General features: G+C 43.4%; 1 protein-coding gene across 2 annotated transcripts in view; it reads left to right on the top strand.

Moving 5' to 3' along the window:
* Nucleotides 1-7,108: 7,108 nt before the first annotated feature.
* ARHGAP19 (Rho GTPase activating protein 19) overlaps nucleotides 7,109-13,613 on the top strand; it is a 54,631-nt gene continuing 48,126 nt past the window's right edge. The window contains exon 1 of one of the 2 annotated variants that reach the window (XM_027112181.1): nucleotides 7,109-7,186. In XM_027112181.1, the coding sequence (XP_026967982.1) occupies nucleotides 7,131-7,186 (56 nt within the window). In that variant the 5' untranslated portion in view covers nucleotides 7,109-7,130. Of the gene's footprint in view, nucleotides 7,187-7,273; nucleotides 7,489-13,613 lie in introns of those variants that run through there. The other variant, XM_027112182.1, reaches the window with a different exon arrangement.

Genomic DNA, 13,613 nt, shown 5'->3' with positions numbered 1-13,613 from the left:
GTTCGCCAAGGTCTGTTTCTTTCCTCCAGTGCCTCTGCCAGTTTTCATGCCTTATTTCTGGTCCCGTTGCCCATGCTCTTCATGTTTCCTTGACTGGGCTCATGCAACTTGTCTCTGGGCCCTAGCTTCTTTCCCTTTAATCCACTCTTCTGGCAGGTCAGCTTCCTAATGCCCAGCCCTGCTCAGGTTACTCACCACCCCCACTCTGAATAGGTCCACATTACCTCCTGAGTAAAACCCTCAGCTTCTTAACATGGTATTCAGAACTCAGAGGCCTGGCCCTGGTCCACTCATCCAACCTTATCTTGACCCTACAGAAGCCCTTTGCTCTTGTCACACTGGGCCCTTGCCAGCTTCCAAATGCATCTAATATGTTCCTGTCTCCCCATGTTTAGTCCTGTTCTTTTTGCAGAGAATGTCATCCCCCCAAATTTCTACCCATCTAAATCTTACTCAGTCCAGCTACAAACCTCCTCCAACAGGCAGTGGTTCCTCCTGCCCTCTGCCCTCCCACCCCATTCAGTTCCCCCAGTGGGGCTCTTACTGCCTACTTCCTTTCCGTATTCACTTGGGCTGGCCTAGGCTGTAAAATCCAGAGTCCTCTGATTGGCCAGAGTTATTTTGCCCACTCCTTTAGCCAGAGATGGCATCAATGCCACACAAAACGCACAGAGGATAGAAAAGCAGAGGACCCCTAAAGTGATGCTGGGTGCATTGAAACAAAAACCTATGTCCAGTAGTGGTGGGATGTGGTTTCAAGACCCGAGTGACCTCACTATTTCACTTATTACTTCTTTGATTTATTTGATTCACTTGTTCCTCTATTCGTTGAATAAATAGTCGAGTGAGCAAAATCAAATACACTCCTTAACCCACAGAACATACAGTCTCGTGGGAGAAGCCAAAATGAATCAATCATATAAACAAATCTAGAAATGCAGCAAATATAAAACGGTAATCTGAGACACGGTTATTGAATCCTCCAAAGAAGGTTTTCAGGTTTTCTAATCCACATGATTGTGTAAATTATTTTAACTGGGTGACAAGCTTTTAATTTCACAATTAAAGTGGTCCTTTAAATTTGCATGTTCCAGCAGAGGTACCTTTGGGTTTAATTCACACTGAAGTGTGAATGAATGAGCAAGGCAGCCCTCTCTTCCTACAGCCTTGAAGGAAGACGGATCCTATGGTTGAGGATGACTGCAGAGGCCTAAGGGGGCTAAAGGACAATTTCCTTTCCTTTCTGATTTTGATTGGGGGACACTTTGAAGCTGCCTCTGAAGGCTCCTGTCTACAGGACAGAGAGGTGGGGAAGCCATTGGGCCTTTGCTGACCTTCACCCTTCTTAGTTGCTATAGAAACTTTATGTGCAACATTTCTCTCTATACCGAAACAGCCTCCACAAGAATGTGTTATAGTGGCAGGAAAAAAGGATCCCTCCAGGCTTCAGCTCACATGACAGTGGAGATAACACCCAGCATGGAGAGTTCATAATGTACTCGTTACCCTTCTTAGTTGCTATAGAAACTTTATGTGCAACATTTCTCTCTATACTGAAACAGCCTCCACAAGAATGGGTTATAGTGGCAGGAAAAAAGGATCCCTGCAGGCTTCAGCTCACATGACAGTAGAGATAACACCCAGCACGGAGAGTTCATAATGTACTGGCCCATTCCTGAACATCACATGTATGTTACTGCTTTGAAACTTACCATCAGCACATGGGGCCTCCTCACCTGAGGTTTGGGGTTTTTGATTAGAGCACCAGAGAGATTCCAATTCAAAACGATTTGGTCGGTTTGCGGATCTTCCAACTCACCCTGTAAGACTCAGGACCACTGCTGCCTCCTTCAGACTCCGCCCCACGTCAGGCCAGGCAGCTTCAGGCTTTCAGAGAATTTGGTCCTTGCCTCTGCTGTGGCCCAGAGAGCCTGGCTCCCTTGCCCTCCAACTACAGTCTGAGCTTTTGGAAGGTAGGATTCATGGCTCATTCAACTCTGTAGCCCCAGCGCTGAGCCCAGTGCCTGATAGATGGTGACTCCCAATCAGAAATGCCCCGGGGCTGCGCACGCTTCCAGTCCTCCTCGGCCAGACTCTGGCCACTGACCTGGCTGTTTCCCAGCTTGTTGTCCTGGCTGGGGAAAATGACCCCCAGAACGTTTACTCTGAGGTTCCAGCCCCGAGCTCGGTCATTTTTAGCTGCACAGAACTGGCTCCTCTTTCCTTCACCTCATTGAGTTCCCTCCCCAGCTCTCCGGCCCTGTGGCCAATCTTGAAGAGGATTCTGTAGCAGAGCTGGACAGTTTTCTTTTTTCAACATGTGGAATAATGTAGATGTTAGTCTTTAGTGTGTCTGAAGGAGACTGAAGGGTTAAGCTCTGCCCCAGCCCAGAATAATCAGGTGCCCCAGGAAGTAAAAAATTGGGAATGATTTGTAGCACACATTTGTCCTTTAATTTTTTTCCCATTTTTGTAGGTAATTCCCCACTGGGAGAGCTTTGTTGGGAGACAGAGCTTCCCCCAGGCAGAAGGGTAGAGGCAAGCGACCTAGGCCAAGTCAATCAGATGTTCTCCCTGATGACTCTGCCTCTCCAGGGGTTGATGTGGGGACCCACGAACAGGTGGGAAATCAGCAGAGGGGTGACTATGCTTAGAGTCAAGTGGCACTGAATGGACTGACCTTGGCTGGGTTTCCAGCTCCCTAGTCCCCTTCTTTCCTGCCAGCTCTTCAACCTAGTATCCTTCCAACAAATCCAGTTTCTGTTATGGTAGCCAAAGTCAGTTTCCAGTGCTTGCCACCCAGATTGACATAAATCTAAATGTACACCTGGAGGGGATGGTTAAAATAAACCAGGGAGCATCTATAATGTGGAATACTACACAGCAGTTCAAAGAGTAAGGGCAGGGAATTCCCTGGCGGTCCAGTGGTTAGGACTCTCCCTGGTCAGGAAACTAGGATCCCACAAGCCGGGTGGCGTGGCCAAAAAAAGAAAAAAGGAAGAGTAATGGCAGATTTAGGTGTATGACACGGAAAAATCTCTAAGATGCATGTATAAGGATAATACGTACAGCATTTCACCATTTATCCAAAAATTAAAATTATGCATTTCTCTATGTATGTATGTATTACCATTAGAGTGAGACACCATGAGAGAGTGATGTTTTGTTATGCCTGTATCTCCAGGCCTAGAACAGTGCCTGGCACGTAGTAGGCATTCAATAGATATTTGTTGAATAAATGTATTGTATAGAAAAAGATCTGAACAGACACAAACAGAAAATAGTGGTTTCTTAGAGGAGGGACTAGAATGTGGGGGGAGGTCAACAAAGGAGATTTTACCTGTATTATTTGAATTTTTTTTTTACAAGGAAAATGTCTTCATGTATTACTTGTGTAATTAAACAATATAAAAAGAAAAGAGCTAGATATTAACAGATGAGGAAAAAGACATTAAAATAATGATTCCAAAGACTTTATCATAACAAATACAAGTTTTCTGGCAAAGGAAAGGGGGAAAGAAAGAAAGGGATATTACAGGTGAGTACATGATATTTCGGTGGGACTGTTGGCCTTTTTGACAAGAGAAGAAATCATTACATTTTTTAGACTTTTTTCTTTTTTTAATGTTCAATAAGCACCCTCACCCTATCCCTATCTAGGCTCATTACTGATGTAAGGCTCAGAAATGCTTATTGTACACATGATATTTTTATATTTTGGTGTGGGCATCAAAATGTCCTGCTTTAATTCAAGCCGAGGGAACAGCAAGAACAAAAGTGGCAAACAGATGCATCTGGGGACTCCAAGTCACTTGCATTGTTGGAGGGTGGGGTTAGAGGTGGGGAGGGGAGAGGATGATGCTGGGGCTGGGGTCATGGGCAGATCCTTCTTTTCCATCTTGTTCCTTCTTTTGCTTTCCTCCTCCTTCCCCCCCCCACCCCCCCGCCCCCGTTGAGGCCAGGGCCTGGAAACACAAAGAAGATTCGAATACCACATCTGCCCAAAGCTCCAGGTCTGTTGGGGTAGGTGGATGGATTTGCAGTCACATTTGTGGCAGACTCATGTCCATGCCTCTGCTCTTCAACCATCCTTTGGAGCCCTGGCCTTCTTCCCTTCTCCACACTTCTGAATTCTTGCGAGTCTGTTCTCTACTTTGGTATTTAGTCTTTCATAATTCTAAACTGTCTTTTGTTGTATGTGACTTACTTGTGTCCATTTTGTCTCCCTGAGTTCACTGTAAACTCCTTGAGGGCTGGGGCCACTGTTCTGTGACCTTTTGTTCAGCCAGGCTGTTGGAAACAAGAGGACTTTCTGAACTTTCAAGAATGCCTGCTGTACAGCTGTACTTATCGTGGCTCTAACAATCAATAACTAGACCGGGTAAGGAAGATGATCTCAGGGGAGCCGTGACATCCTCGCAGAAACAGGGTGTGCAGGCTTGTCGGCTGGGGGATACTTTTAGAGCACTCAGCAGTGATACTTTCTTGTAATCAGAAGTCACAACAGGACAGCTGGTTTTGAGGAGGGACACTCCCCTCTCCAGGCTAACCGATTAAACTGTAACCTCAAGTGTAATGTATGGTCCTTATCACACAGCAATGGAGATAGAAGTGTTATCTGAGAAGGGAGTTTGGCATTCTTTTTTTTGGGCCTCACCCGCGGACCATGCAGGATCTTAGTTCCCTGAGCAGGGATCGAACCCATGTCCCCTGAAGTGTAAGCTCAGAGTTCTAACCACTGGACCACCAGGGAATTCCCGTGGAGTTTAGCATTCTTTTTTTTTTTTTTTTTTTTTTTTGCGGTACGCGGGCCTCTCACTGTTGTGGCCTCTCCCGTTGCGGAGCACAGGCTCCAGACGCGCAGGCTGAGTGGCCCCATGGCTCCCAGGCCCAGCCGCTCCGCGGCATGTGGGATCTTCCCGGACCGGGGCACGAACCTGTGTCCCCTGCATCGGCAGGCGGACTCTCAACCACTGCGCCACCAGGGAAGCCCCGAGTTTAGCATTCTTAATATTCATCATCTCACCTTGAACATTTATCTAGACTTAGTGTGTGCCAGACACTCTGCTCTGAAGCAGCTCCTCAGAGGTTATCTCATTTAATCTTCACAATACGCCTCTGAGAATTACCATTGTCCTCACTTTACAGAAAAGGAAATAGAATCAGAAAGTTAAGTAACTTGTCTGGGGTCACACAGCTAGAAGCGATGGAGCCAGATTCGAGCCTAGGCTCACTAACTCCAGAGCCCATGCTCTTTAACTACGGTGTGTAGTTCCCCAAACATGAAGGACTTTGTGTAAAAAATGTCAGCAAAACAGATGAACCAGAAATATGGTGTTCTTCCTAGTTGTAGTCGTAATAGTTTAAAGTTTTGAATATTTCTTCTGTGCGAAAGCATCAGTTTAATTCAGTCAGTCGATTAATTGATGTCCTGGGTGTCATGGGGCCAGCGGTGGGGAGGGAAACCTGTTCACACTTCAGGGAAAGGGCAGAATTTGAGTCTTGGGTTCCCTGCTTTGTATATACAGCAGTTATGCAACCTGGATTTTCCAAGGCTGTCTGGGGTTCAGTGAAAAATTTCACTGATATGTATTTGTTGAATTTTGCATTTCTTTCCATGCATTTGTACAATAAGGACAATTTATTAAACATAAAACTAAATGCAATTTTATTTAGACACTTTTACCAAACTTATAAATTAATCAATTGAAATAATCTATTAGAATACTTGATTCAATTTTTGATTTGGATAATAGAGCCTGAGGATTTACTTATTCATTTGCTGAAAAAATATTTTTTGAAGGCCACTATGTGCCACATGCCACAGGGAGCAAAATAGATGTAGCCTCCACCCACATGTGGCAGGAAGTCTAGTTGGGAACACTCCCGTGAAACAAATGGTCACACAAACTATATAAGTTGTGATAAGAACTATGAGGAAGAGTACAAGTGCTATGTGAAAGTTTAGTAGGGGAACTGATTTATTCGGGGGGGGCATGGAAGGCATCTGAACCAGTGACTTTTATTTATTTTTTGATTTATTATTATTATTTTTTGCTGCACCACACGGCTCTCGGGATCTTAGATCACCTACCAAGGATCAAACTCAGGCCCTGGCAGTGGATGTGCGGAGTCCTAACCACAGGACCACCAGGGAATTCCCTGAACCAGTGACTTTTAAACTGAGATGTGAAATGTAATAAAGCAGGCCAGCCAGAAAAACAACAGAGCAAAGGCTTTTGAGAAACTAAAATATATGTGGATAGAGCTTAGTAAAAGAGAAGGAGAGTGCTGGGAGATCTTCAGGTGAAAGGATGCAGAAGGAACAACAGGAAAAATATTCCTAGAAAAATCCAGCAGAGAAAGATAATACAGAGAAAAAATTAATGCTTTAAGTTTACAATGTTCTCGCATCTGTTGCCTCAGTTAATCCTCACCAGAAGCCCGTGAGGCAAGGGAGGGCAAGCATAATTATGGTTATTTCTCCCACTGAGGATTAAAGCTCAGCCAGGGACAAAATTATGCAGGTTTTATCTCCATGATTCAGATCAGAGAGGCAAACTCTGTGGGTTCTTTGGGAAGCTGGAAGGGAGTAGGTGGAATGAAGAAGTGATCCCCCCGGTATGCTGTCTAAAGAAAGCAGGCTGTGAACTAAATTTAATAGGTACTTCTTGGCTCCCACTCTGTACCTACAATTCTGGGTGTATCAATCTGTATCAGGACAGAAAACGAATCTTGCATTTTAGAGAGCGACTCTTAAAGTCACTTTCAAGTTCAACAGATCTGTAATTCTGAGTTTTATACATCAGGACAAAGTTTGAGCATTGGCTTGGTATTTCTGACATGAACCTAAAAGTCGGTGGAATCCGAAGGGTTAATCAAAATGAGAAACTACAACTCCCGGCAGGCCTCGGGGCTGGGTTCCCCCATCCTTTCTTTTCCGCCAAGACTGGGGGCGACCAAGGACGGTTAGTTATTTGAATAGACCTATAATATCATGAAGCTGTTTAAGTTGAGGAGGGCCGGTCAAGTCATCCAATCGTGTAAAAGATGGGGAAACACCTTAGCCAATCCAAAGGCAGGGGGGCGGGGTCGGGGTTGGGGGTGGTGAAAGAAGTTTACTGACTAAGATGGCGACTGAGGCGCGGAGTGAAGGGGAGGTGCCAGCCGGCGAATCTGGCCGGAGGTGAGACAAGCTCTTGGTCCAGCTGCCTTGGAAACGAGGCCGTGGGCTGGTCGTACTGATGCCCTTCCCTCGGGTCACGGTGACCCAGAGGGGCCGGGCTTTGTTCCTTTCTCCCGCGGCGTTTCTCATCTTCGCGCCTGCGGGAGCTGAGGCGCGGTGGTCCGGCCGCGACGCTGGGCTCCAGCTGGGCCCCCGCTTGGTCCTGCTGATGCCCGTTGGGGGACTACCAGCGGCGTTGGCTGCAAACCGACCAGTTGGTGGTGGCAGCGCTGCCTGCCTTTGCCCTGAGACTCATGTTGATGGTGAGGAAACTCAAGCCCAGAGCTATTAAGCGAATTTCCTAACGTCTAACAGCGCAGAGAGAGAACGCTGTCAGTCAGTACTTTTTAATCTCTTCCGAGGCAGTTTGTGTGGTTTAAGTCGGAGCACAGATTTGAGTGTCAGTTGGAAATGGGTTTGAGTCCTTGGGCCAGTTAAACATTTTAAAAATTTTATTGTAGTAAAAACACTTAACATGAGATCTACCCTGTTGGTACAATTTTAAGAGTACAGTAAGTACTGTTGACTATAGGTACAGTGTTGTACACCAGATTTCAAGAGCTTGTTCATTTTGCTTAACTGGAACTTTATGCCTGTTAATTAGTAACTCCACATTCCTCCTCTTCCAGCTGCTGGCAACCCCCATTCCACTCTTTAGTTCTGTGAATTTGATTATTTTAGATACCTCATGTAAGTGAATACCTCATATAAGTGGAATCACTTGTCTTTCTGCAACTGTCGTATTTCAGTTAGCATAATGTCCTCAGGGTTCATCCATGTTGTCACATATTGCAGAATTTTCTTTTTTAAAGGCGAGTGATATTCCATTCTATGTGTATACTACATTTTGCTTGTCTGTTTGTATGTTCGTGGACATTTAGGTTGTTTCCACATCTTGGCTGTTGTTAATCATGCCTCAGTGAACGTGAGAGTGCTAATAATTCTTTGAGATCTTGATTTCAGCGATTTTGGATAAATACACAGAAGTGAGATTGCTGGATCATATGGTAATTCTAGTTTTAATTTTTTTGAGGAACCTCCATACTATTTGCTATACCACTGCCCTATTTTGCTTTCCTACCAACAGTGTACAAATGTTCCAATTTCTCCCCATCCTCACCAACACTTGTCTTTTGTTCTTGTTTTTATTGCGGCATGCGGGTGCTCTAGGTGTGGCGCGCGTGCTCAGTAGTTGCCGCACGTGGGCTTAGTTGCCCCGTAGCGTGTGGGATCTTAGTTCCCCAACCAGGGATTGAACCTGCGTCCCCTGCATTGGAAGGCGGATTCTTAACCACTGGACCACCAGGGAAGTCCCAACATGATTTTATATAGAGAAAACCCGTAAGACACTAACAAAAAAACTGTTAGAAATAAACAAGTTTAAGTTGCAGGATACAAAATCAACCTACAAAAATCAGTTGTGTTTCTATACAGATAGAATGAACTATCTGTAAAGGATATTAGGAAAAGAATCATATTTACAGTAGCACCAAAAAGAATAAAATACTTAGACCAATTTTTTTTTTTTTTTCCCCCGGTATGCGGGCCTCCCACTGTTGCGGCCTCTCCCGTTGCGGAGCACAGGCTCCGGACGCGCAGGCTCAGCGGCCATGGCTCCCAGGCCCAGCCGCTCTGTGGCATGTGGGATCTTCCCGGACCAGGGCACGAACCTGTGTCCCCTGCATCGGCAGGCGGACTCTCAACTACTGCGCCACCAGGGAAGCCCTGGGCCAATTTTTAAACTTATCTCAGCTTCAGTTTCTTCATCTGTAAATGGACATAATGATGTCTATTCCAGAGAATGTCAGAATTAAATCAGACAATCCTTTTAAAGCTCTTAGCGTTGAGCCTAGTAGATAATAACCACTCTATACGTAATACGTTTTCTTTCTCCTAGTAGAACAACTAAAGACCAGATCAGAGGGATCTGCAGTTTAGGAAATCATTACTTTATTTTTAGAGTGTTTTCTCCTAAGCAGGAACACTGAAATTTAGCTTTTCCTAGAAAGAATTTCCAGGTGGTCTTACCCCAGCTTTGAGACCTCAGTTGTCTTAATTGAGTAAGTGTATATTAGAACTCAGTAGAGTGAGCTTATTTACATTGCCCTGGTGCTTTGGCTTTGTGTCTGTTGGTGCTGTTTATACTGAATAGGAGATTCCAAATCTTGGAAAGCTGGGTTTGTGAGTGGGCACTGGAATCCCTCCTTAGCAGAGATGGGAGTGGTTGAATATGTTATTTACTATTTTATAGGGAAGAGGTTTTCCCTCTTGGAGCTGCCTATAAATGGTTGATCGTTTTTTTTTGCCCAGAAACCATAGAGGGGGTTGATAAATTTGATTAGATCATCCTTCAGCCTGCTCTAAAATCTTGAATTGTGATGAAAATCTGAAGACAAAATACCTTTCTGTAGTGGGAACTGTTTGAATTTCTTTAAAGGAAGTTGCTGTTTGAATTTAAATTTTGGGCTATAGTATTAGTTACATGATCAGTAGATATTCCCAGAATCTTATCTGAACCTGAAACTGTTCATATTGTAAAAGAGAAGTTGAGTTTTCTAAAACTTTTTAGGGCGAGACACGTGTATTTTTATTACGTATTCCCAACAGTTAGCTTTGTCTAGGTGGTCAATAATGAATGAATAATAGTTTTTGTCATTTTTAAGATATAAAATATTACCTTGTGGTGATAAATGCCATGAAATTATTTTATGTTCTGCAGATATTAACCTTTCTAATGTTCTGTTGGTGGTGTGTCCCCTTGTATTCCATAAAGAAGAGGAAAGAGTCTGATTTGCACAGATCAACACATATTTGCATGTTGGAGAATATATGATCATCTGTTCAGAACTGTCTAGCTTTCTATTTCTATTTCTTCGTTATTATTTTAAGCCTGCACCTAATAATAAGGAGAATCCACAAATAGAAGGTGTCCACTCTACCAGTAGTGGTATAAAAATAATAGAGACTCTTAAGGGCCAAAGAGAGAAAAAGAAAAAGCTAAAGCAGGAAAAGAAATATAGCCACCTCCCCACGCAATCGGCAGTAGGGAAATACAGCTCAGTACTTTTTGAGTTGAAAAACGACATAAAAAGAAAGTACTAACTATTATTAGATGGAGAGGGGAAATTGATAACAAAGAGTCACAGGCTTTCTAACCTCAATATTCACTGGAAAAAAAGAAACCCACTGTGAACCAGAAAAAGCAAACGGTAACATATAGGGGTGGACGGAGGCAGAGCAAGCCGCGGAAGTGATAGCACTTGTGAAAAGCTGGAGACAGTTAATATGCCGGCAGCGTCTAAGTTTTGGAGCCCAAGCCTGCCCATGGAACTTAGGGAGCTTTGGAACAGACTTTGGGATACTTACACCCCATTTTGGAAATGTTTTTGGAGGATAAGGAAGGTGCCTGAAGATGGGGAAAGCGTCCTGTATCCGGGTGATTTACCTACCGCGTAGATTTCCTGAAGTCTTTTTTGTTATATTGTTCTTTCTCTTATAAGACAGCAGTGTGGTCCTTTGAGAAAAGTGGTAGATGGAACCTATTGATCTTAGGAAAAATTGTCTGTTCTCACTTGTACAAGCGGAAAACATGGTTTAAATGTATGAATCCAATTTGTTGTGGTTTTTTTTGGCCGACCCTGGAGGCTTGCAGGATCTTAGTTCCTTGACCAGGGATTGAACCTGGCGCCATGGCCGTGAGAGTGCCAAGTCCTAACTAACCACTGGACCACCAGGGAACTCCCTGAATCCAGTGTTTTATTTGTACTGTCAAATTCTATGAACGGTAATGAGGAATAGATTCTTCAGGGGTCTTTCTTGAATCTGAATCTTTTTATTTTACATTTTTATCAGTTATCTGGCTTAGAGAGTTTGACCATTATATTTATAGACAAGGCCAGTCTTGGTAGAAGGAGGGGGGAAGAAGAAAATAGAATTTTAAAGTTAATCTGTATAAACTGGTCAGTGGCTTACCTTTCTTTCCCTCTAACCTTTAGCTGTAGAGTTTGTGAGATTCAACAGTGCAGAAGAGGGAGGTTGCTGGGTGGTTGTGTGGAAGTCCTCAGAGAGTGGCAGTCTTTTTTGTTATTGCAAGTCCAGAAACTATTTTATCCATTAGATGGGTTTGGGGACTGACTCTATTCAGGCTTACAAGCCATTCGATAAAGGCAATTTAGGTAATTTGCATGAAGAATATAAATGAACTTATTTACAAAACAGAAATAAACTTATAGACATAGAAAACAAACTTATGGTTACCAAAGGGGAAAGGCAAGGATGGGGGAGAGGGATAAATTAGGAGTTCGGGATTAACAGATACACACTACTATATATAAAATAGATAACCAACAAGGACCTACTGTATAGCACAGGGAACTATCTTCAATATCTTCTAATAACCTATAATGGAAAAGAATCTGAAAAAGAGTATATATACATATATATATGTATATATATGGCTAAATCACTTTGCTGTACACCTGAAACATTGTAAATCAAGTATACTTCAATAAAAAAAAAGAATATACCTGATATGTATGTCAGGTTTTCCCATTTCATCCTTGAAAGAGACACATTACAGCTGATTGATTAGATTATTGCTTTCTCCTTTTTTTTTAAATTTTATTTTTGGCTGCATTGGTCTTCGTTGCTGTGCACGGGCTTTCTCTAGTTTCAGCGAGTGGGGGCTACGCTTCATTGTGGTGCATGGGCTTCTCATTGCAGTGGCTTCTCTTGCTGTGGAGTACGGGGTCTAGGTGCACAGTAGTTGTGGCACGTGGGCTCAGTAGTTGTGGTGCACGAGCTTCAGTAGTTGTGGCGCACGAGCTTCAGCAGTTGTGGCTCACGGGCTCTAGAGTGCAGGCTCAGTAGTTGTGGCGCACGGGCTTCGTTGCTTCGTGGCATGTGGGATTTTCCCAGACTAGTACTCTTACCCGTGTCCCCTGCATTGGCAGGTGGATTCTTAACCACTGAGCCGTCAGGGAAGTCCCTCCCTTTTTTTTTTTTTCAAATCAGCACTTATCAGTACTTTCTTCCTGAAGATACCGTCTGGCTACCTGGAGTGAACCCTTTTAATTACGTTTTATTAAACATCTTTTAGAATGGGCTGTTTCTAGAAATGCCAGAGCCCATCTATTTTGTGCTGATGTTTTGCTAGTTTTTACCTGCTATATCAGTCAGGGTTCAGTTAGGACACAGAAACTATACAGTAATTTGAATAAAGAAAGTTTAGTATAAAGAATTATTGATTATAACGGGATTGGAGTAACAAGGGATTGGCTAATAAGAACTAAAGAGATCTCTAAACAATATACAAATGGGAGAAATCAGAATTAGCTGTGTATACCAAGTCGTCATGTTGTACACTTTAAATATCTTATAACTTTGTCTGCCAATTATAGCTTGATAAAGCTGAAAAAAAGAAAAGAATCCACTGTTATACACAGGGCTGAGATAGAATGTACTAAGAAGAGGCACCCTAGGGCAGAGATCCCACCTTATTGGAGAAGGCATGGCTGTGGCTCACAGAATGGCAGAGAAGTTGCTGTGGTGGAAGTTGTTGGAAATTCACCTTATGGAACCTGCCAGAACACTTTAGGACACTGGGGAAAGCTGTTAATAGGGAGGTGTCATGGGGGGAAGCAACTGGCTTGTGGGTGCTGCTGGCTGCTGTAAACTGGAGTCTGTCAGTGGAGAAGCTGTGCATGCTGCAGGAGCTTGCCTGGACGAGCAGCCTGGAACCGGAAAGGGAAAGGCCCTGCCTCCTGCACTGTCTCTGCAGTGTTCTTTATTCATAATGCTTAACGTTGTGCCAGCTGGAAAAGGAAATACACTTAAAAGTCTCTGGCTCCATTTTTGCAGAGTAGGGAATGATGGGTGAGAGGCAATAAATTGATAACTGGCACATGGAGAATCATCTTATCTCCAAGTTCCTAGCTTCCCTTTGCTTCAGCGCTACGTAAGTCTATTCTATAGAAAAGTATGAGGTGGTGTGTAGGATCTGAATGAATGAGGAGGGACAGAAACAAGTCAGAGGACAAGAAGGTGATTGGTGCTTAAATTTGCTCGGACAAACTTATGTGTGTAAGCTTGTAAAGGTCTATATGCATTCCAAATGGAATGACAGTTTTCTGGAATAAAGAGCCTGAAGCAAGACTGTTAAACAATAGTTATTAGGTTAAATATAATTTATCTGATTTTATTTTTTTGAGTCAGGCTGATGTCTAAGATATATAGTATTACCTTATTGGTCTTTGTAATTTCAAACATGCAAAGATCCCAGCAGGTGCGTTGTTTATTGATACTTTTCCCTCAGTTAAAGCAGTACGTGCCTTTGAGCAAGCTACTTTAACTTTTCATATCTTTTTACTTGGGGTTACTGGCATGTAGT

Source organism: Aethalodelphis obliquidens, unplaced genomic scaffold (assembly GCF_003676395.1).
Source record: "Aethalodelphis obliquidens isolate GAN/ISIS:26980383/991018 unplaced genomic scaffold, ASM367639v1 scaffold11, whole genome shotgun sequence".
Taxonomy (NCBI): Eukaryota; Metazoa; Chordata; class Mammalia; order Artiodactyla; family Delphinidae; genus Aethalodelphis; species Aethalodelphis obliquidens.
The sequence above is the reverse complement of the archived record's forward strand: the minus strand, read 5'-3'. Positions and strand labels throughout refer to the sequence as shown.